Here is a 23,225-nt window from a genome sequence, read left to right on the forward strand (position 1 = left end):
AAGAATAGAAGAAAGCATACTAGTGCCCATTTTTAAGAACATAGGTGATTTGCAGAGTTGTGGGAACTATGGAGGAATAAAGTTGATGAGCCACACAATGAAGTTATGGGAAAGAGTAGTGGAGACTAGACTCAGGACCGAAGCATCTGCGAGAAACAGTATGTTTTCATGTCTAGAAATAGAGACAGAGAAGGTCAGACGGAGCTACATTGTCTTTCTGGATCTGGAGAAAGCCTTTGACAGAGTACCAGAGAGAGGAACCGTGGTACTGCATGCATAAGTCTGGTGTGGCAGAGAAATATGTTAAAATAGTACAGAACATATGAGCGAAGCAGAACAATGGTGAGGTGTACCGTAGATGTGACAGAAGAATTTAAGGTGGGGGCAGGACTGCATCAGGGACCAGGTGAACAACTGGTGACCAATTCATCAACTTCTCCAAACTCAGCTGAAATAGGCTCTCGCATGCATGCTACTTTATCGAGTACAAGTGGTTTGAAGTTGGAGCTAATTCCATTCATGCTGGTCAAATTTTTCTAACTGCAACTGCCAGCTTGCCATCAGAAAACCTAACAAGCGTCCATATTTAAAACAACACAGACGCGTGGACAAGCACATGCACAAAGACACACAGAACCAGTCAGACAGACAGTCCCCGTCTTCACCATCTTTGATTGGTTTAGAGACCACGATGAAACCAATCATGTGTTAGCTTTCAATTTGCAGAAAGGTTTTTTTTCCCTTACTAAAATTAATCTGTATGCACCCAGGTATTTTTCTTTTTTGCTGCATCATTCAGAAATTTGGTCCCATATGCAATCAAATTAGTTGTACCCTACAGTCCTGCTTTGTCCCAAATTTCCAGCACCATTTTAGAGTACGAAGACATCCGTCCAAAGGAGAGATTGTCTCTGCTAATTTTTGTGCTTCAGAGACGTGAGACGGACATCAAACGAGATCTGTGGAATAGACCTTCTCTGAGTCAGTGCTGCTTAATTTAAACCAATTAGCCAATAAAGTTAACCATCAAGGATGTAGATGAGAAATTACATTGTACTGACCTTTAAAAAAAAAAATCATTATGCTCTCAAATTAACTGCAATTTTGTGGTGATTCCTGTAAATAATACAGAGAATAACATTTTAATACTGACATAGTTTACCTTTCTCTTGATGTTCTCTAGCAGGTCATCTTGTCCATGTTTGAAGTAAGGGTGCTGAAATTCTACAGGACCATCTCGCTCTTGCTTGACAATGCCTTGGTCAAGGTGCATCACTTTACGAAATCCATCTGAATTAATAACAATGCACAGCAATCCTTTTGGGTGAGTACGTTTTTGTTTTGACCATTTTACAGATGGTAGTCATTAAAATATCATGAAAAAAATGATTCTGGTAATTCCATTCAAAAAGTAAAATATATTCATTACACACATACTGATGTGTTTCAAATATTTTCGTTTTGATGATTAAATAGGACAACTAATAAAAATCCCAAATTCATGATCTCAGAAAATGTGATTAGGACCGGTACAAAACATGTTTTCTAGAAATGTTTGCAGTGTCAGCATGAAAATTGTGAGCTGAAGAGCCCTCTTTTGTTGTTTTAGCTGTGTGCTTGAGGTCATTCTCTTGTTGGAAGTTGGCTAAACTGGTTGCGCTAGGAATGATTTTGGTCGTCCCAAACCTTGTTCATTTAATGATTATGGAGGCCACTCTAATCTTGACAAATTTAAACGCAGCAGTTGACCAGTTGTCTGCCATAATTTTGATTGAGTTCTTCTTGTAGTTTCATCCATCCAGCCATATTCTATCGCTTCTCCGGGTCGAGTTGGGGGGGCAGTAGCTATAGCAGGGATACCCAGATTTCCTTTTCCCCAGTCACATTGTCCAGCTCTTCCAGAGGGATCCTGAGGCATTCAATGGCCAAACGAGAGAAACAGTCTCTTCAGCATGTCCTGGGTTATCCCGAGGGTCTCTTTTTATCCGGTGGAACATGCCCAGAACACCTCACCAAGGAAGCATCCATGAGGCATCAGGACCAGATGCCTAAGCCACCTCATCCGGCTCCTCTCAATGGAGAAGAAAAGCAGCTCGACACTGAGCATCTCCCGGATGACTGAGCTTCTCACCCTATCTCTAAGGGAGAGCCTGGAAACCCTGTGGATGAAACTCATTTCGGCCACTTGTACTAGGGATCTTACAGCTCGTGACTATTGGTGAAGATAAAAATGTAGATCGATTGGTAAATTTGGAGCTTTGGCTTAGCTCCATTTTTACCATAATGGACTGATAAAAGGGCGTATCACTGCAGATGCTGCACAGATCCGCATGTCAATATCTATCCCACTGCATATTTTTGCCTCACTCGTGATCTAGACAACAAGATACTTGAACTCCTCCACTTGGGGCCGGATCTCATCCCTGACCCGGAGAGGGGATCCCACCTATTTCCCACTGAGGATCATGGTTTCAGATTTGGAGGTGCTGCGTCCTAACCCAGGCGCTTCACACTCTGCTGTGAACCGCTCCAGTAAGCGTTGGAGATGACGGCTTGATGAAGACAAGAGAACCACATCATCTGCAAAGAACAGAGATGGAACGCTAAGGTCACCTACCCAGACATTCTCTACGCCTCGGCGACACCTAGAAATTCTGTCCATAATTGTTATAAACAAAACCGGTGACAAAGGGCAGCCTTGGCGGAGTCTAACTCTCACTGGAAACAAGGCTGACGTGTTGCTGGCAATGAGAACCAAACTCTGTCGGTCATACAGGGACCGAACAGCTTCTGTCAGGGGGTTTGGTACCCCATACTCCCGAAGAACACGCACAGGACTTCCCGAAGGACACAGTCGACTGCCTTCTCCAAGTCCACAAAACAGATGCAGACTAGTTGGGCACACTCCCAAGCACCCTTTAGGCTTCGGCCAGGACGAAAACAACATTTCTCCTCCTGGATCTGAGATTCGACTTCCCGACGGAACCTCCTTTCAGGCACCCCTGAATAGACCTTAACAGGGAGCCTGAGGAGTGTGATCCCCCTGTAGTTGGTACATACCTTCTGGTCCCCCTTCTTTAAAAGTGGGACCACCACCCCATTCTGCCAATTTAGACGCCCTAACCCCGTTGTCCACAGAATGTTGCACAAACATGTCAACCAGGACAGCGCCACAACATCTAGTCTTTAGGGACTCCAAGGGAATCTCACACACCCCCAGGACCCAGCCACCGAGGACCTTTGGTGACCGCAACCCCAGATATAGGAGAGCCTGCCTCAGAGAACATACACTCTGCTTCATCCTGGGAAGGAGTGTCGGTGGAATTGTTAAGATCTTTGAAGTATTCTCCCCACTGACTCACAATGTCTCAAGTTGAGGTCAGCAGTGTGCTATTGTCACTGAACACAGTGTTGACGGTGCGCTGCTTCCCCGTCCTTAAACACCGGATAATGGACCAGAATTTCTTCAAAGCCGTTCTCCATGGCCTCACCGAACTCCTCCCACGCCCGGGTTTTTGCCTCAGCGAACACCGAAGCTGCATTCCGCTTGTCCAGCTGGTACCTATCAGCTGCCTTGGGAGTCCCAAAGGCTGGAAAGGCCATATAGGACTCCTCCTTTAGCTTGATGGCATCCCTCAATGTTGGTGTCAATCAACGTGTTCGGGTTTGCCGCCACGGCAGGCAATGAACACCTTACGGCCAGAGAGCTCCAGTCAGCTGTCTTAGCAATGGAGGCATGGAACATCATCCACTCGGACTCAATATTCCCCTGCCTCCCCCGGAACGTGAGCAAAGTTCTTTCCAGAAGTGGAAGTTCCTTCTTACAGGGGAATCACCAGCCGTTCCCAGCAGACCATCACAATACGTTTGGCCCTGCCATGTCAAACAGGCATCTTCCCCCACCATCGAAGTCAACTCACCATTGGGTGGTGATCAGTTGACAGTTCTGCCCCTCTCTTAACCCGAGTGTCTAAGACATGCAGCCCCAAGTCTGATGACATGACCACAAAATCGATCATCAAACTGTGACCTAGGCTGTCCTGGTGCCAAGTGCACATGTGGACACCCTTATGCCTGAATATGGTGTTAGTTATGAGCAATCTGTGATGAGCATTGAAGTCCAATAACAGAACACCACTCTGATTCTGATGCGGAGCCGTTCTTCCCAATCACATCCTACCAGGGCTCACTGTCATTGCCCACATGGACATTGAAGTCCCCCCAGCAAAATGATGGAGTGCCCAGAGGGAGCGCTCTCCAGCATTACCTCTAAGGACTCCAAAACGGTTGACTTCTCTCAACTGTGTGGCGCATGGGCATAAACAACAGCCAGGACCTGTCCCCCCCACCCTAAGGCAGAGGGAGGCTAACCTCTTATTCATGGGGGGCAGTAAATATACCAACACCTGTTTGGTGCCTCTCACTGTATGCAACTCCATAGTAGAACAGAGTCCTACCCCCCTCAAGAGGACTGGTACCGGAGCTCAAGAGGTACGTAAAAGCTATTTTTTTCGTCAAAAATCAACAACAAGTGGTACACAATCGTGAAGTGGAACGAAATCTATTGGATAGTTAAAATTTTTTCATCCATAAAAACCTGAAAAGTGGGGCGTGCAATATTACTCGGCCCCTTGCATTAATACTTTGTAGCGCAACCTTTTGCTGCAATTACAGCTGCAAGTCGCTTGGGGTATGTCTCTATCAGTTTTGCAAAACGAGAGACTGAAATGAAATGTGAACAGAAGTCTTCAGCTCTGCCCACAGATTTTCAATTGGATTCAGTTCTGTACTTTGACTTGGTCATTCTATCATCTGGATACGTTTATTTGTGAAGTATTCCACTGTAGATATGGCTTTACGTTTTGGATCATTGTCCTGTTGGAAGATAAAGCTCCGTCCCAGTCTCAGGTCTTCTGCAGACTCCAACAGGTTTTCTTCCAGAATGGTCCTGTATTTGGCTCCATTCATCTTCCCATCAAGTTTAACCTTCTTTCCTGACCCTCCTAAAGAACAGCAGACCAACCTGCCACCACCATGTTTGACAGTGGGGATGGGTGATGAGCAGTGTTTCTTTTACGCCAAACATATCATTTTGCATTGTAATCAAAAAGTTTGATTTTGGTTTAATCTGACCAGAGCACCTCCTTCCACATTTGGCTGTTGATTCTTGACAAAAAAATGAAAATGTTATATCTTTATGTTTCAAGCCTGAAATGTGGCCAAAGGTTGAAACGAATGATTTCATATGGCACTGTAGAACCTGTTTGCCATGGGTGACTTTACCAGGGGCGTGGAGCCCCAGATAATGTAGCTCTCCTTGAATCATCGGGACACAGAAACCCCTCCACCATGATAAGGTAATGGCTTGAGGAGGGACTTCTCAGAGTTCCTTTAACCTCATTATTCTCATTTGCTTTTACATGCACTGTGAATTGTAAGGCATTTTATAGACAGTTGTACTAAATCAAGTCCAATCACTATAATCAAACACCACTGGTGTCGACCCAGCTCAAAGATGATCAGATCAGTGCTCTTGGACAGCACCCGAGTTCAAGATATGTGTTTCACAGCAAAGTTTGAATACTTAAAACTGTTTATATTTTAGCAAACAAATGCAACTGCAACACAACAATCATTTTTAAGGTGGTCTTTATACTTTCTGTATCCACTGTAAGGAAACACAGTGAAGCAACACCAGTACGTCATGGCACTCCAAATCATCACTGACAGTGGAAACTTTACATTCGACCTGAAGCAACATGGAATCTGTGGGTCTCCTCTCCTTCTAGAGACTCTGGGACCTTAATTTCCAGAGGATGTGATAAATTTACCACTCAGTCGCAGTCCAGACCTTTGTGTCTTTAGCCCAGGCAAGATGCAATTAATGAGACACATGAAAGCCATCTCTATCAAACATCTGCACGTGGTGATTCTCAAACCACTAAATCCACTACAGTACACACTTTGTGAATCTGTCCCGCATTTTTGAATGGGTTTTGGTTACACAATCCTCTCCAGGGTGGGGTTATCCTAATTTCTTGGACACTTATTTTTACCACAGCTTCTCCTTTCCTTGACCTATCTATTAATGTGCACAGACTCCTTGTGCAAGGTGTCAATGGGCAACTTTTGGATAATTGTCAGGTCAGCAGGTTCCCCCATGCTTGTGTAGCCTACAGAACTAGACAGACTATTTAAAGGCCTTTGCAGGTGTTTTGGGTTAGGTAACTGATCACAGTGTAGCATCTGGTGTCTTCAATATCACATCAATCCAAAATATAATTTTCAAAAGATACGCAATTTAGGGTTTTCAAATAGTTGTCAGTTATAATCATCAAAATAAACATTACCAAAAAAAATAAAACTTGAAATATGTTAGTCTGTGTGAAATGTTACATTATACAGGTTTCACTTTTTGAATGATATTACTCTGATAAATCAACTTTTTCATGATATTCTAATTATGAGAGGAATTTCTAATGTTGACATGGTAACGTTACACTTGTATGACTGTTAAGACAAATAACACGATGCATGATGTCTTCCTATGAGGCAATTTGCCTTCAATTACCTATTTTAGAATCCATCACTTCTAAATGTTAAGGGCAAAAAGCCAATTCCTTATAATACAGCATTTTACCAATTTTACCTACCTGCAATAAAAAAAAACACCTTAGATACCTTACCTAGATCTACCTAAAAGACCTTAAAATAACTTACTGAGTTGTTATACCTGAGTATGTAGTTGTTACCGAATACCATAATCATAATTTGACACTGCATAGACTCAGATATTTTTAAAGAGGTCAATCAATATTCAATTTCAAAACTAAATATTCATATAATCAAATCATTTTATTTCATCATCATCAACTTCTTCTCCACTGCTGATCTCAACATCAATGTCACTGTTTCTGTCCACCTGAGGCCTCTTTGGTAGAACACCAAACATGCCAGATGTTTCAATATCATTGCTCTCCAATTTACTTTTTCTTCTGATATTCATGTATTTCTCCAGTGCTGCCTCGATAACTTCTGATCTCTCTTCCTGGTTCCAGATGAGGTCATTAACCTTGGTGAGAAGAATATTTTCCATTGTTGAGTGATTCATATTAAGCCTCCTGTCAGACACCACGACTGTTGAGTGATTGAAGCCCCCCTTAACTGTACTGTTGCTAATGCCAATGCACAGGAAGATCTCCACCACCAAACAAATGGGAAATTCCTTCCTTCTGTAATTCAAGATCCTTTCCCACAGCACTACATGACAAAGATACTTCCATTCACTTTTGATCTTGGATCTGTCAAAGCCATTCATACTTTGTGTGACTTCAAAGTGGGAAGCCAGGAATTCAAGTGATTCCACCTCATTTTTGATTTCCCCCAGTTGGCTGAGTCGAGCCAGAATATTGTGGTGTAAATCTCATCATGAGATGATTCAAAGCTCTTTCAAAGACAATTCTGGAGCGAGGGTAAAGAATGTGATTTCTGATGTTGAATCCTTTCAGCTTGTCCCGTTAGGGGTCGCCACAGCGCGTCATCTCAGATGAACACATATTTGTTTGGCACAGTTTTATGACTGATGTCCTTCCTGATGCAACCCCTTCTGCATTTTAGCTGGGGAGAGAAGCTGACAGCACACAGTATTCCCAGGCGGTCTCCCATTCTAGTACTAACCAGGGCCAAACCCGCTTAGCTTCCGAGATTTGATAAGATCGTGCGTTCTCAGGGTAGCATGGCCGTAAGCTGTTGAATATGTTTCACTGCTCGCACTAAATTTTTCATTGGCTTCTATGACAGTGTTTGATACTCCCAATTTGCTTCTTTTCAAGTGGCCTGATCTTGTAAATGAGCATTGGAGTTAATAATTTGAAAACGTGAAACCCGATGATTCTATCAGTACAGTAGATGTAAAAACATTACCTGTGTTGTATACCAGAAATATTTTCAGTGTAACTGAATTTCCTTTGACGTGGCTCATGATGTTGTCGACTTTCGACATAAATGTGCTCGCAGTACGTGAAGAAGCTCGGAACGTGTGCTTTTTGAAATAAACATTTAAATTAATGTCAAGACTACACAAAATAAGCAACATCTTTCAATATCTATATACTTATACTCGGAACAAATTTTGCACGTTATTTTTCGTGCTCGACTGTGCAGATTTGCGAGTGCGATGGCGCACGGGCGCATACGCGCCTGTAAAATCACAGTGACTGTAGTTAGTTTGTGTTACATGCTACTTTGTATTTCAATTTTGTGTTAGTTTGTTATAGTTTTGTGTTGTACTGTATTGTGTGTGATTAAATTGTCTTAAACACACTACAACTGCTTTGTAATATTTTGCTGGTCTGACCAAGTGGATTCATTCTAAATTCACATGTAACATATGCTATAAACTGTGAGACAAATTAGTCCCCCCAAACTACAGACGTGATTTGACTGAATGAAAAAAAGACAGGGATGTGGGGGCTGCTAGGATGATCAAAGGACGATCACCAATTTTAACGTACAAGTTTTATAAATTGTATTATGAAAGAAATGTCCGTAATTTCTCAAGTATAATGCACAAACCCAAAGTGGACTTGAAAAAACTAAAGAAATAAATCAGGAAAACCCTTCTACCAATGTACAATGCGCACCACCAATTTGCTGCTACCCACATGCTCAAAATATTGGGAATTATCTATATTTATACTTTCTTAGGTTTGTACTTGTATTATTTTTTCAAAACACAATCATGTACAACAATCATTAATAATTATTATCATATCAAAATGTATATGTATAAGTAAGTTTCTTTCGGCTTGTCCCTTTCGGGGTCGCCACAGCGTGTCATCTCAGATGAACGCACATATATGTTTGGCACAATTTTTTACGCCGGATCCCCTCCCTGATGCAACCCTTCTCAGGGAGTGGAGGTATACCTTTTTTTTTCCCCACCACTCTATGTAACACATATACAACTATAGAATGTGAATGTATTTTTTTATTTTTCATCCATACGTAAATATAACGCGGTCTATTAACTTTTTGAAAATATTTTTAGAAAAATTTGCGTATTATTTGAGGAATTACGGTATATCTAGTACATCTATAAATAAATGCTATTCTGTTTTCAAAATGTACACAATATGATCATTCATTATTTAGGTGCATACCTTTACCCAAAAAATTACAAATTCAAATGAAAATCTGGGGGCATGCAACCCCGGGAAATTTTTTTAAAAATGGATGGCTGTGGTCTATTCTGGCAATATCTGTGAACAAAATTCAGACAAAAATTTAAATTAAAATTTCTAAATCCTGACCCAAAAAAAAAAAAAAATGGGCAGAAGTTCCCCAAGGGCCTAGCCCAGATTATTTTGCCCCCCCATCCACCTATCACTGGATAGCACAAAATCACATTTGTCATTAAAATATGCCATCTTATCTCTAGACAAATGAATTGTAAAATTGTCATTTTCCCCACATTATGCATATTATAGTATAGATATAGAATATACACGAAAATATGTCCTAGAATTTCTACACTGTACAGCAAAACATGTTAAAGAAGTTGATCTGTAGTAATTACTATTCACGTTTAAGTCTCAAACATTTTACGTCGCGTTGCACTGATACACTCAACCAGATTGCTCACTATCTTAGATATTGATCTAGTAATATTAATAGTATGATGAGTTGCCTTTAATATTTTTATACACACACACATATATACATTTGAAAAATGTAAGGGTGTGGTCAGTCATGCTCGCAGATCAAGTTGCGGGTGTGATTCGGGATGGCCTTACAATAACTTACTGGATTAATATAACTGTAAATTAAAAATAAAAAAGAAATACATAACTAAAATAGAAAACTAAAATTTAAAACTTAGAAATGATAATTTCCAATTTCAACTGATATTAGAAGAACATTATATAAAACGGTATTTAAAATTTTTCATCAATACAAGTTCTTGATCTGACAAATTTTATCTGAAGAAAAGTTAAATGCACTGGCCCGTCAAGGAATAAACACGAATGGTCTATACTCGCTATGTTTTGAAAATGCTGAAAGTTTAGTTCAACATAATCAGCGTTAGTGGCAATCAGATAGCGATACATTGTAACAAACATTCCTGTCGACAAATCGTGATGTGTTGTTGTGTGTGTGTGGGGGGGGGGGTGGACGTATCGCAGCGATTGTCATAAATAGGAGGCCGGCTTGCTAGAACACGACTTTATGTTCATGCGCTCGACGTATTGGCCACACCTGAATCAAGCAATGAGGTTGATGATAGTCTAACATTTTTTTTTTTTTTTTTACGCCGTCACACTGCCTCACGTCACATTGACGCAACGAGCACCCCAAGTGTAACTAAATTTCCTCTGACATGCATCCTGATGTTGATGACTTTTGACGTAAATGCGCTCGCAGTCCGTGAAGCAGCTCTTGAACATGCGCTTTCGTCCTAACTTCCGTACATGCTGAGTACGGTTAACTTGCATTCCTTGTTACCCTGTGAATACCGGTTGTTTTGGAGCAGCCTTGTTTAGTTAACGTTTATGAAATGAACACGTAAATTAATGTCAAGACTACACAAAATAAGCAACGTGTTGAGAGAACGCGAGGGGCGCGGCGTTACCTTTACTAGTGTTCATGCCTCAACATGGCTACGCTCGTGAAAGGAAAACACCGAACTCAAATGCATGTTCGTTCAACTAATATCCGGATTAATTTTAGGCTATTTTTCCTCAATTTTCCGGAGAAATTTTCATGAAAACTTGAAAATCCAGAATTCCGGGAAAATCCGGAGGACTTTCATCACTGAACCGTGCTTTCATAGCATGCATATCGTATCCATTCAAAAATGTTTTAATTTCTTGTTTTAGTAAATGACCGAAACACATGAATTTGACGATTATTAACCTCATGTGTCGTTATCAATGAATAATAGACATTTTTACAAATAATTGCTTCTGAACTCTCACCTCTTTATTGATTACCCTGTCTGCAACTGGGGTTGGTTGTTGGCCTTGGGTTGACATCTTAATGTACCAGCTATGGAAAAGTTCACTTTCGTTGCTTTCAGTTGTTTGACATGTTTTTGTCGTTTCGCGTGAACTTCCAATGCCTTGAACCCTCTTGATCCATAGTCAAGAGCATCCTGACTTGGACAATGCTTTACCAGGTCAATCAATTTGGGGAATAAAGTCGCTTAACAGAGTGGTAACTTCCTTCTTTCCAACGGTATCGATGATTTCTCGTTCCATCTAATCCCATCGGAACTCATTTTTTTACCTATCGATCAATTTCTTTCACTCGAGAGGAGTCTTTCCTCTTGAGCATCGTCATCGTCTTCACTTGAAAATGGCTCCATGATCTGCCTCGCATACAACAACAGTTTTCATTAGTCAGGAGGAACACATTCGACCAATCAACAGATGTGTATCTAATCTTCTACCTCGCTTGCAAAAGTCGGACCGGAATATGAACGAGTGTGGTTTCTGGCAGGGGTTATGGTCGGAATATTGCAGAAAAACAGATTATTTTTTTTTTCAATCAATGCAATTTAAAAAGACGGAATTCTGCCTATAAATGGAAAAATCACATCTGCAACATTTTTTTTACTAGCTCTATACACACCTGTCATTTGGAACACAAAGCTCTTTGCACTACTACTACTACTACTTTGCACCTGTGCAATCCATTTTTCACAGCGAACCAGGTCTTTTAGAAATGTGTGAAGAGCAAATCCATCCTCGTATTCGATCAAAATCCAGCAACACAACGAGAAGGCATTTTGGCAAAAACACAGAAAAAACAGCTAATTTCTCACTTGTACAAGAGATAAATACACTCGATTCTGCAGCTGATGTTTTCGGCATACGTCACTTCCGGCTTCTTCAACTCCCTACAGTCCCAGTGCGCTATGAATTTTTAATGGAGAGAGAGTTAAAAAAAAAAAAAAAACAGCAACATTCTGATGTGCTGTGAAGAAACAGATGATTCCATTCTGGCTGATTTTTTTTAGGTAAAAAAAAAAAAAATTACGTTTTTTTTGTGTCATGAGCACTTTAACGACAGTGTTTCCAGAATTTGCCCAGTCATTGGTTTCTTACTCATCCAAATTAAATAAAAGCACTAGAACAGTACATTTACTCAGACATTGGTAGTAACACTTGCATCATCAGAAAACGTAATTGTCTTACACATATTAAGCTGCCTGATGAAACTGGCCATGTTGTTGTGCTTGAAGAACTTTGGAAGCATCTCCTTGGCAAACCGCTGCTCATCCAGCACCAGGAAGCTATTACCCTCCTTTAAAAGAAACACGATTATATTTCATAAAACTGTTACATATACAGTATATTTTTTTGTTGCCTAGAATATAAAAATTAAGCGACTGTTGACTGCGCTACAGCGCACGCAATGCCTTGTTAGCTATAGTCAATGGCTCGTGTCCAGCTTAAGGTAGTCACAAAACCATGCAAGACGTCTTAATTTCACTTGTTAATGTTGAAAGCAAAGCTTCTGGACTAGCCATGGGCTATGCTACATGGTCGCGAGGTTCATCCGCTTCACTGGCCACCTGTTTCGCGTTAGCTTTTCTACGACCAGGCTAATTTGCACACAGTTTTAGCTTTTACCTGACTCCAGCAAATAAGTTCATTGGTCTCTGCATCCTCGACCAGCGTCCACAACTTGGTGAGGAAAGCCGGGACGTTAGAGTTGTGTTTCATGCCAAGCCAGAAGGACTTCTACTAAATATCCGCAATTTATGGTATTTTCTTAAGGCTTGGGGGTGCGAATGTTTACCGTTTGTGACCAACGCGCATCCAACTTCCGTTTCAAGCTTTGGACCTGATTGGTCAAAAGGAGGTTACGTAAGACGCTCACGTGGACCAACATGCATGCATATAAACCACGAGATGGCGAGTGCAGCTTTATAGACTGTTTATTTTATGTCATTTTTAATTTTGTGACATCTACTAAGCTACTTAAAAGACTGCTCTGCTCATTCAACAAAAATTAAAAATTTTAATTTAATTTAATTCTAACATTCGATTTGTGAATGCAATCTCTCCTTTAACATGATCCGGGCTAAATTTGCCCTGGTTTTTAGGCTGTGGGTATAATTTCTCTAATGTGAATGGGTTGTTTTCACTGACGTCATTTTTTTTTTTTGGCTGTCACACGAACACACTACCGTGTGCCGCCATTTTGTGGTGATTGACATAATTGACCTACGGGACGTTGAGGTTACGAGGTTCCGCACGGACGTGAAAGGTAGTTACACTTCCGGTGTTAGTGTGTTAGAGAGTTCCCGTTGTAATGGTTTCACTCTGTTGATGTCTGCATTAAACCGAGGTTTGGTCCTGTGTTCAACACTCCACCTCCGACTCCTTTTCTTTGGTGCTACAATGGTGACCTCGACGTCAGTCCCGGTGTTTCCGAGATTGAACTGAACATGGCAACCATCATCCTCAAATTGCCGGAGTTTTGGGAGACGTCCGTGGCAGCGTGGTTCACGCCGATGGAGGCTCAATTAGTCCTCCACGGGATCTCGGATGCTACCGCGCGCTTTTACCATGTTGTCTCACCCCTCGGGAGCTCAACGGCGGCCAGAGCAGTGAGTTTCATCACATCTACCCTGGCCCGAGATAAATATGCTGGACTCAAGGCTCACCTCCTCAAGGTTTTTGAGCTTTCATGGCCAGAGCAAGCCCGACGTCTTTTGGCTATTATTGGACTGGGGGACAGCAAACCTTCTGAACACACGGAAATGATGCTAAACCTGCTGGGCGCGGAGGAGCCCAACTTCCTATTCATGGAACTGTTTCTCAGACACATGCCCCCGCATGTTCAGACAGCGTTCGCTAACACTTCTGTCACTGACCCCCGTGCCCTGGCTGAGGTGCTGACCCCGACGCGCAGTTACTCGCCCCCGGGCACAGGGGTGCCATCCACCAGGGGCCCCATCGCCACCGACGGCCACACTGGCACAGGCTTGTGCTACTTCCACGCCCGTTTTGGCGCAAAAACGAAGAGGTGCCGTGCCGCTTGCAACCACGACGCAGCGGGGAAACGCTGAGGCCCACACTCCGTAGCGGCCATGAGCGTGGGCGAGAAGAACCAGCTGCTCTTCGTCATGGACACCCTTGGAAGACCTTGAGTTCACGGCACATGAGGACCACGAACCCCTCACTTTTGCCATGTCCAAGGTGGTTGAGCCGTGGTCCGCCTGCCAGCAGCGCCAACTTCTCATCTCAGAGTACACTACAGACATCCAACACATCGCCTGCAAATCCAATGTGGTCACGGACTGCCTCTCCAGGGCACTCGTCTGCACTGTTCATCTGGGTCTTGACTACTCCGTATGAGCGCGGTCCAGGCCTTGGACCACTGAGGTGCAGACCTGGGTCGACTCATGCGTGGCCTGTCAGCGTGCTAAGGTTCATCGCCACGCAAAAGCCCCCTTGGAGTCCTTCACTGTCCCCGAGAGGAGGTTCAACCATGTCAACGTCGACTTGGTGGGTCCGCTTCCTCCCTCACACGGTTTCACCTACTTGCTCACCATGGTGGACAGGACGACCCGCTGGGCTGAAGCCGTTCCCCTCTCCTCGATCACATCGTCGGACGTGGCCCGGGCGTTCATCGGCACGTGGGTTGCGTGCTTCGGGACCCCGTCCGACCTTTCCTCCGACCGTGGCCCTAAGTTTTCCTCCAAACTCTGGAACGCAGTCGCTGAGAGTGTGGGAGTCAAGCTGCACTGCACTACCGCCTATCACCCCAGGCGAACGGTCTCTGCGAGCGGTTCCACCGCTCCATGAAAGCATCCCTGCACGCCAGCTTGACGGACGGCAACTGGTTGGATAAGCTTCCGTGGGTCTTGCTCGGCCTCAGGTGCGCCCCCAAGGAAGGACTGATGTCCTCGTCCTTTGTAGTTGGCCCATCCCAAGCGCCGGGGGCGGCACCCTTTTCCCCGCCTCCCTGCACCTTCTGGGGTGCCCTTGACCCTGTCAGGGCCCTGGCCTCTTGACTCAATGGACTGCGCTACCGTGCCACATATAGACAAATAACTCACCTCAAAATAATTTTGGTCAATAATTGAATCTGAGATTTAGTTGTCGACAGGCAGATTCAAGTAAAGATGGGCAGTACATTATCTATTGCATACAAGGTGGAAAATGGTACACCTCAGGGGAGTGCTATCAGTCCATTTATGTTTTCTGTTATGATTAATGACATTTTTACAGAAAAATTTACAGATATTGCGAATGATGGAGCGGAATGGAAGGAAGTCTGTAATATCCAGTTTATCCAAGATCAGACACAGAAAGCAATTGTTGATCCTTGAGAAAGGATCATTAAGACGGAGACTTAAGTTTTCTGTTGAAAAGACAAAGGTAGTGTTGTTTAATAGGAAACTGATAAAAGATGTCGATGTAAGGAAAACAATTAGAATACAGTTTTTGTTGTTTTTAGGTGTTGTAATTGACTCAAAGATGACATGGCGTGAGCATATTAATAACCTTTGTTATTTTTTAACCTTTGTTTATTATCATATATTAAATATTTCACGGTATCGTACAAAACTTTGGGTGCTGTGCTATAAGACATATGTTACTTTCGTCTCAACGCAACGCTTTGTTTGATCAGCAATATGGTGACGTAAAAAAGAATCATGTGATTTTATGATGTAGTTGCACAAGCTCTATTGGACAATGGAAGCCTGGCGTATAGAAGAATAGCAAAAACATTGAAAAACTAGAAGTCAAACAGATACTTAGAACAACACATGCATTGTTTTGATTGATAAAAAAATATTGGGAATGTGAGAACTGCATTTTCATGTTTCATTCCACATCAAGTTATAAACATCCAGGAACGAAGATCAGACCACTTAGCAGCTTATATTGTGGAATCGATTGCAATCATGATGGCCTTATAGTCGACTGAAAAAAACAGGGTTGCAGTCTAAATTTCATTATCAGCATTATTGTCCTGAAAGAACATGGTACTGTATCACAAAGTAGGTCAAATGTGTTTTTCGAAATTGTTGAGATATTTTTTAGATAAGATATATTACAGATGAGCTTTATAAGATGGGTTCTACCACATAGAGGAATAAAGTAGAATGCGAAAGCTGATTATTTTGCCCAACAAGCACTTAAATGAGAAGAATGGTGGGGAGTATCCTTTGGAATGATGCTTAATATTATTTCTAAAGTACAGTGTATTTGATTTTTGTGTGACATATATTATACACACAGTTTATTGTCAACTTCTTGCTTTCCAAATCCAAAATGAGGCCAGATATCCACATTCAATCTTCCTGGAGTGTTTTTTTTGTTCTTTCTTGTGGTTAGTGTCATGGTCCTGCTGGTCCCGGTCCTGGCTGTGCCGGTCCCTGACACAGCACACACCTGCAGCAAATCAGTGAGCCACACACCTGCGCCTCGTTCCCCGTAATTAGGACAGATACAAATAGGACTCCTTGTACGGTCTGGCCTTTGCCAGATCGTTGCCTCATACCTCATTCCCGCACTCTTGTGATTCCGTTCCTGAGCTCCCGTGTACACACCCCTGTTTGCCCACTGACCTGCCTCTTACACCTGATGTCTTTGTGACTGCTGCTCCCGTTGACCGCCTGCCTGATCCCCGACGCTGGACTGAATAAATACGTTTCCCGAACTGCTTCTACGTCTCCCGAATCATGCATTTTTGTCCAACCCCGTTGTTTTATTGAAAGGATCGGTGCTGGTCGGCGCTCAGGAGACAAAGACGACACTCAACAAAAGACCAACGTTCCCAAATGCTATTTAGCCTAATAACTGGCATATTTATTTCGATCAAATGCAAGTTCTCAAAATAAAGTTGACATTGCGTGAAATCAATCATATGAGCCCCTTACCTATGCTGAGAAGGTGGAGAGCCGTTCACCCAGGTAGAGGTCCGCTTGTCAACCAGCTGGGCGTCCGTACGAAACCCGCAGCAGACTCTGCCTGTTTGTACTCTGCATCTCTCTATTATACTTTTCAGTTGCGTGCGAGAGAAAGGACGGGTGGCCTACCCGTCCCACCTGGCGCCACAACAATTGTTTCTTGATTTACTATTGACACCTAAGTGTGTCCTTCAGGCTCTGAGAAACATCTTACGCAGCCATAACTGTCAAGACACCCCACAACAATGTTCGTCTTTGGTATGCATGTGAACAAGATAGTGAAATGGTCCAGACGTCTTGACCAGAAAAACAAGTGAGTGAAAAACAACTTATATGCGAAAAACAAGTGAGTGTATGCATGCGAACACGATAGTGAAACGGTCAAGACGTCTTGACCAGAAAAACAAGTGAGTGAAAAACAGGTGAGTGAAAAACAACTTATATAACCATGGTTGCAGAATACATTCGGGTATTCAGCGGTTATGGGAAGCATCACTAATTAACACTCCTTTCATTCCACTCTTGAGGCTTCACATATTAGTTGATCTACCCGTCAAACGTCGATGGTAACACTATTCCATTTCCAGTGTGATTCATGATGTCATGAAAGAACATGGACCATAATTCCCGCAACGTTAGGTTTCTGTGAATAAATTGATGTGATAAACATCCTTGCCATCTAGCATAAATGTATATATGAGTGGGGTGAGGCACCAACTTAACAGTGTAGTTCTCGACACCGAAGTGTCCATTACTTTTCTCAAGGCGTACAATCATCTCATGCGTTGCATAATCACCCACTCCACTTCAGCTCGGATACGTCTTACGTAGATACACGTTAGCAGATTACATAGTGATAGCAATACTATTAAAATAACTAACAGAATCAGAGGGGGCACCAAAGTCCTCCAAGCAGTGACTGAGATCCCTGAAAAGATGTCCCACCAGTGATGGGCTGAGGACTGTTGTACTATTTTAGCAGCATGTTGTACCCGTCCGCTGGCTACTAATGTGGACACCATGAGCTTGGAGATGTTAGACGTATGTGACTGTATAATTTTCTGAACTTCAGTGGATTGTTCCAATGCGCATTTGAAACGCTCCAGTGAGATGTTCCAGGGATTCTTTAGTACATCCCATTGTACTTGTGTCAGCCGATTAGACACAGAGTAATTCGTCAAACGATACGTCTGGTTTCCCCAATGCCATAGGTGCACATTATATAAGCAACCAACGAAAGGAACCGATGGTACTTGTGAATTATTTTGCATTGTTGCCACACATAGAGCATGTGGTCCGATTTGCCACAACATCTCCCTTCGTGGCTCCCTAGTCCGATCACAAAGTACAGCCTCTGAGTCGGTTAAACATGGATGGCTGTGTCCCTGTTGTAATGTACACGCCATTCCTCTGTCTGTTTCGTCACACATTTTCATCTCATAAGTCGTATTTGTTCCCACATCCATCCACTCTCCATCCAGATGTAGAAACCAAAATCCTGTGGTAGTAATCACCGGTAATACTTGATACTTACATATCGTTTTAACAGTAGAGACATTGCACTGAGTCCAATACCCAGCACAATATGTACTGTTGCATTTTGTTCGCTCCGAGTGTAACTGTAACCAAAGTTTGCTACCAATATTCCAAACCCGTCTCCATTCGTGATAATTTCCCGTTGTCATTCTTCTCTGGAATCACTCTTTTTGAGCTTCCGCATGTATCATTTGCAATGCACAGGTTGTCCATTTACCTATATGTGATAGATTCTTTAACGCATCATACGTTTCATTCCATAATTTTAACTCCCACGTAAATGCCTTTTTCCAAACACCTGTGTTTTCCAATTGCCCTATCATAGCTTTTGGAAGCCATACCCCTACCTGATGTATAGCCTCTGATGCATGTTGCCCTGTGTTAGATAACATTGTTCTGGTTACTTCATTATCTGCAGCATTAGCTACACCATACAGTGTTCCCATTCCTCCTAAGAGAGTATCGTACCAAGCTCTACGTCTTCGTGTACAGTGTGGTATATCGGAGAATTTTATTTCCCAGTACACTCGGGTTTTAACCCTGGCTTGTGCCATGTGTGTACAGGTATCTAAGACTGGTGCTATGTGTGTTCTTGTAGCATTAGGTTTCCAAGGTAACACCCACATTATATACAAAAATGTGTTCCGTCCCGAGATTTCAGTGCTGTTAAAAAAAAAACAGGTTTTCTTTTACGGTAATCGTCCACCTCGTCCAGTTTTGCTCATTGCAGGTCTTGGTCGTCCTGTTGTAGTGGCACATGGGGACTACTGAAGTGACGGTTTAGTTGCATCCTCGTTCCACCACCGGGATGTCCTTTCCTCCAAGGCACCTTTTGCACTTCTACATCTGACAATTGCTGGTGACGTTTACCACGCCGCAAGCTCGGTAAGATGGACAGGTGTAGTCTCGTTGAGTACGGTCCTGGGTACTGCTTTTCCATCTTATGTGGAGCCGCTGGACCTGCTCCAATTTGTCACCCTCCGTCAGTGCGCAGCAGAGTTGGCACCAAGGACAAGGATACACGTGACCCAGCAGACGACACTGCCACCTCTTGGGCCCTCGGTCTTCCCTGATGGTCTTCCAATCAGCAAATACCACCACGGCATCTGTATTACGACAAATAGTGCATACTACAATACAATAATACAATAATTTCTGCTGCTCGGGGAGGACCGTCTGGCTGTTTTACCCAAACTTTTGCCCCTGCCAAATCAGTGGAGCCAAATCCTCCCTCCCCTCCGGTGGTTATCACCACAGGTTTAGGTATTTCTTTTACCTTCGTTACAAGGCAAGGCTTCACTACCAATTGAGCAATTTTGTCCCCTCTTTGCAATGTAACGGGCTGTTCTGCTAATAATTTGCATACCACTCCAATTTCTCCTTGATAGTCCGCATCAATTACTCCGGCTTGAATTGTTAACCCTTTTAGTGATAACCCACTTCGTGGTAGAATGTGTCCATATGTCCCTGGTGGACACTGGAGCCCCAATCCTGTTTTCACTATTTGGATTTCGTTGGGAACCAGAGTGATTTTTGTCAGGATTTTCAAATCCAATCCCGCTGAGCCTGGAGTGGCTCGTACGGGAATTTCAGCTTGAGGATCAATTTTCCACATTTTAATTTCCCCATTGGAATTTTGTACCGGTACCCCCATTATCATTCGTATTAGGGGCGTTATTCCCGATCCAAGCGGTCTATTATTAATCTGATTCACCGCCTCGGGTAAGTCTTTGCACCATTTGTCCAGCGTTCTGTTTCGAGATAGCTTTTTCAATGTTTCCTTAAGAATTCCATTCATTCGCTCTATTAACCCAGCAGCCTGCGGATAATTGGGAATGTGATAGATCCATTCTACATGGTGAATCTTTGCCAACTCTTTAGACTCCTTTTTCCCCTATTTTAATTCGCTCAGACACATACCATTTCCATTTGATAATACTAGCTTCCTGTGCGGTTCCTATTCTATGTGTCGTCGGGTTACCTTTAAGCCATATCAAAATCGGTATATGTGTTCTCATTAACACCTCATGGCCCACCGTTTGAGCCTCAGTTTCAACCAATGCCCAATAGCATGCTAATAGCTGCTTTTCAAAAGGTGTGTACCTTAGGCCTGCTTCTGGGAGCTTTCTCGACCAGAATCCCAAGGGTTTACGAATCCTATCTTGCTTTTGCCACAAACTCCAGTTAGCGTATTCATTTAACGCCAACACCTGCAACTCTACCGGTCCCGATCTCATTTTTCCCAGTGACACTGCTTGCTGTATCGCTTCCTTCGCCATATCAAATGATCGCTGTTGTTCTTATCCCCAACTAAAGTATCATTATTTCCTTAGGAACTTTTAGCTTTTCCAGGTGCTCTGCTACCACCCGGTGGCAGATTGTGGGACTATGTAAATAACCCTGTGGTAGTCTGGTAAACGTGTAGTGGCGCCCTTCCCAGGTAAACGCGAATTGATTCATCCTATCCTCAGGAATAGGAATAGTGAAAAATGCGTTAGCCAAATCTATGACCCCATACCACGTTCCGGGATGATGTTGCACTCGTTCTATAATTGTCACTGCGTCGGGCACTGCGGAAGTCAATGCAGGTGTGTGTTTATTCAATCCTCTATGGTCTACTGTCATCCTCCAAGAGTTATCTGATTTCCTGACTGGCCACAACGGATTGTTCCAGTTTGTCGTCACTGTTTTCAATACACCAGCTTCTAAATATTCTTTAATGGTCGCTGAAATTTCTTCCTGTCCTCCAGGTATCCGGTATTGCTTTTGACTAACTACCTGTGTAGCTTGTGGTATCGGAAAAGGTGGCATTTTTACTTTACCCACCAATATTGCATGTATTTTCAATGGATTTGCTCCGAATTCAAATCTCCCGGCTGTCAAATAAAGTGTCATTCCGGCTAATATGTCCTTGCCCACTATCCACTCTGGGATAGGGGTTATAATCACCATATGTGTTTTTATAGGCATATTTCCTATTTTCAAAGGTAAGTTTACATGTTTTCCATAAATCACTTTTCCTCCTAGTCCTGTTAATGGTACTAGGGGTCCTTTCATTTTTTCTGGATTTCCATAAATTATTGAGGCCTCCGCCCTGGTATCTACTAACGCTGATACTGTTTGAACTGATTTATCTCAATAAATATCCATATCATATACTTCAAAAGACACAGTCGTAGTTAACAAAAAGGAACCGGTGCATCCTTTGTAAAACTGTACATGTAAACATAGTGCACATTATTCAGAAGATATGACAAGCATACAATATAGTATTTGGATAGCTTTTTCGGTAAACAAAGATCTTTGTAACGTTAAGTCTATTGAAACACTTGTAGAAAGGCAACACCCGCGCGCGCACACACGCGTACAAACGCGTACACGCACGATAGAGAGGCAACACCCGCGCGCACACACACGCGTACAAACACCTACACCCACGATAGAAAGGCAACCGGGTTCGGATGTGTCACTCGTGCCTCCATGCTATTCCGATTAAATAGAAGTATTTTCCGAAGCAGAGGGTCAGTCTCTTCCGCCTCACCGGCCGTATGACTGTGCCATTGAATTACTGCCCGGCACTTCACCCCCGCATAGGAGACTGTTTTCTCTTACAAGTCTGGAACACCAACCCATGAGGGACTATGTGGAGCCAGTTGCTGGTAGCAGGCCTTATCTGACCCTCATCTTCACCCACTGGAGCCGGCTTCTTCTGTGTCAATAAGAACGACAGAACCCTGCGCCCCTGCATCGACTACCGACTAAACCTAAAGGACATAACTGTTAAGAACAGGTATCCCTTTACCCTAATTGCCATGGCCTTCGAGCTGCTGCAAGGGGCTCGGGTTTTCACCAAATTGGACTTACAAAACAGATACCACCTGGTGCGCATTAGGGAGGGGGACGAGTGGAAAACTGGCTTCAACATGCCCACGGGTCACTATAAATACCTGGTGGTGTCGTTTGGGCTCACCAATGCACCTGCGATGTTCCAGAATTTCATTCACGATGTTCTGTGCGAGATGCTGAATAAACATGTTTTTGTCTATCTCGACGATATTCTGATTTTTCTCTCCAGAGGAGGTTTCCCACGTCGGGGACATCCGAGCTGTGCTGCAGCAACTTCTGCAGCAGTACCTTTATGTTAAAGCAGAGACATACGAATTTCACCAGCCTTTCGTCACGTTCCTGGGTTTCATTCTAGTGAAGGGGGAGATCCGCATGGACCCCAGCAAAGTTGAATCTGTTCTTCAGTGGCCCACCCCCATGAACCACAAGAAGGTTCAAAGGTTCATCGGATGCGCCTACATTTATTGGAAGTTCATTAGAAACTTCAGCTACATAGCTGCCCCGTTACATGCGCTCACCTCTCCCCACAACTTTTTTGAGTGGGACACTGCCTGCCGGGCGGCCTTCAGCAAACTCAAGGACGGCTTCACGTCAGCCCCAGTCCTCATCCTGCCCAGCCCGGGAAGACAGTTCGTCGATGAGGTGGACGCATCGGACTCTGGGATAGGGGTAGTCCTCTCCCAGAGGAGCGCCAGGGACAGGGAGACTCCACCTCTGTGCCTTCTTTTCCAAGAGGTTGACTCCGGTGGAGCGCAACTACGACGTCGGTGACTGGGAGTTGTTCGTGGTCAAGACCGCTATGGAGGAATGGAGACACTGGCTTGAGCGGTCCCAGGTTACGTTCCTAGTACTGACGGACCACAAAAATCTCGAGTACCTCAAGTCTGCCAAGAGGCTTAATGGCCGAAAA

General features: G+C 43.3%; 3 protein-coding genes and 1 pseudogene across 4 annotated transcripts in view; 1 reads left to right on the forward strand and 3 right to left on the reverse strand.

Moving 5' to 3' along the window:
• The window catches only part of hsf2 (heat shock transcription factor 2), an 84,387-nt gene extending 71,521 nt beyond the window's left edge, over positions 1-12,866 (reverse strand). The window contains exons 1-3 of the mRNA XM_061811934.1: positions 12,636-12,866; positions 12,198-12,306; positions 1,163-1,290 (exon numbers count right to left, since the gene is read on the reverse strand). Of these exons, the coding sequence (XP_061667918.1) occupies positions 1,163-1,290; positions 12,198-12,306; positions 12,636-12,728 (330 nt within the window). The 5' untranslated portion in view covers positions 12,729-12,866. The remainder of the gene's footprint in view (positions 1-1,162; positions 1,291-12,197; positions 12,307-12,635) is intronic.
• Positions 7,629-7,747, reverse strand: LOC133497066 (5S ribosomal RNA; annotated as a pseudogene).
• Positions 12,867-12,977: 111 nt separating the features above from the next.
• LOC133496548 (uncharacterized) lies at positions 12,978-16,758 on the forward strand. The gene is made up of 2 exons (XM_061812260.1): positions 12,978-13,275; positions 13,357-16,758. The coding sequence occupies exon 2, from the start codon at positions 13,457-13,459 to the stop codon at positions 14,078-14,080; it is 624 nt and encodes a 207-aa protein (XP_061668244.1). The 5' UTR covers positions 12,978-13,275; positions 13,357-13,456; the 3' UTR covers positions 14,081-16,758.
• Positions 16,759-16,805: 47 nt separating this feature from the next.
• On the reverse strand, positions 16,806-22,954 carry LOC133496610 (uncharacterized). Of its 2 annotated transcripts, none has more exons than XM_061812406.1 (2): positions 22,834-22,954; positions 16,806-19,575 (listed from the first exon to the last, which is right to left on the reverse strand). In XM_061812406.1, exon 2 carries the CDS (start codon positions 18,616-18,618, stop codon positions 17,707-17,709), a length of 912 nt encoding a protein of 303 aa, XP_061668390.1. In that variant the 5' UTR covers positions 18,619-19,575; positions 22,834-22,954; the 3' UTR covers positions 16,806-17,706. The 2 variants fall into 2 exon arrangements, with proteins under 2 accessions (XP_061668390.1, XP_061668389.1); XM_061812405.1 differs by lacking the exon at positions 22,834-22,954 and adding an exon at positions 22,417-22,494.
• Positions 22,955-23,225: the final 271 nt, after the last annotated feature.

This window comes from Syngnathoides biaculeatus, chromosome 23, assembly GCF_019802595.1.
Source record: "Syngnathoides biaculeatus isolate LvHL_M chromosome 23, ASM1980259v1, whole genome shotgun sequence".
Taxonomy (NCBI): Eukaryota; Metazoa; Chordata; class Actinopteri; order Syngnathiformes; family Syngnathidae; genus Syngnathoides; species Syngnathoides biaculeatus.

Bases quoted from the DNA above. Each gene is read 5' to 3' on its own strand.
- LOC133496610 (XM_061812406.1), bottom strand. From the start codon at position 18,618: ATGACAACGGGAAATTATCACGAATGGAGACGGGTTTGGAATATTGGT.
- LOC133496548 (XM_061812260.1), top strand. From the start codon at position 13,457: ATGGCAACCATCATCCTCAAATTGCCGGAGTTTTGGGAGACGTCCGTG.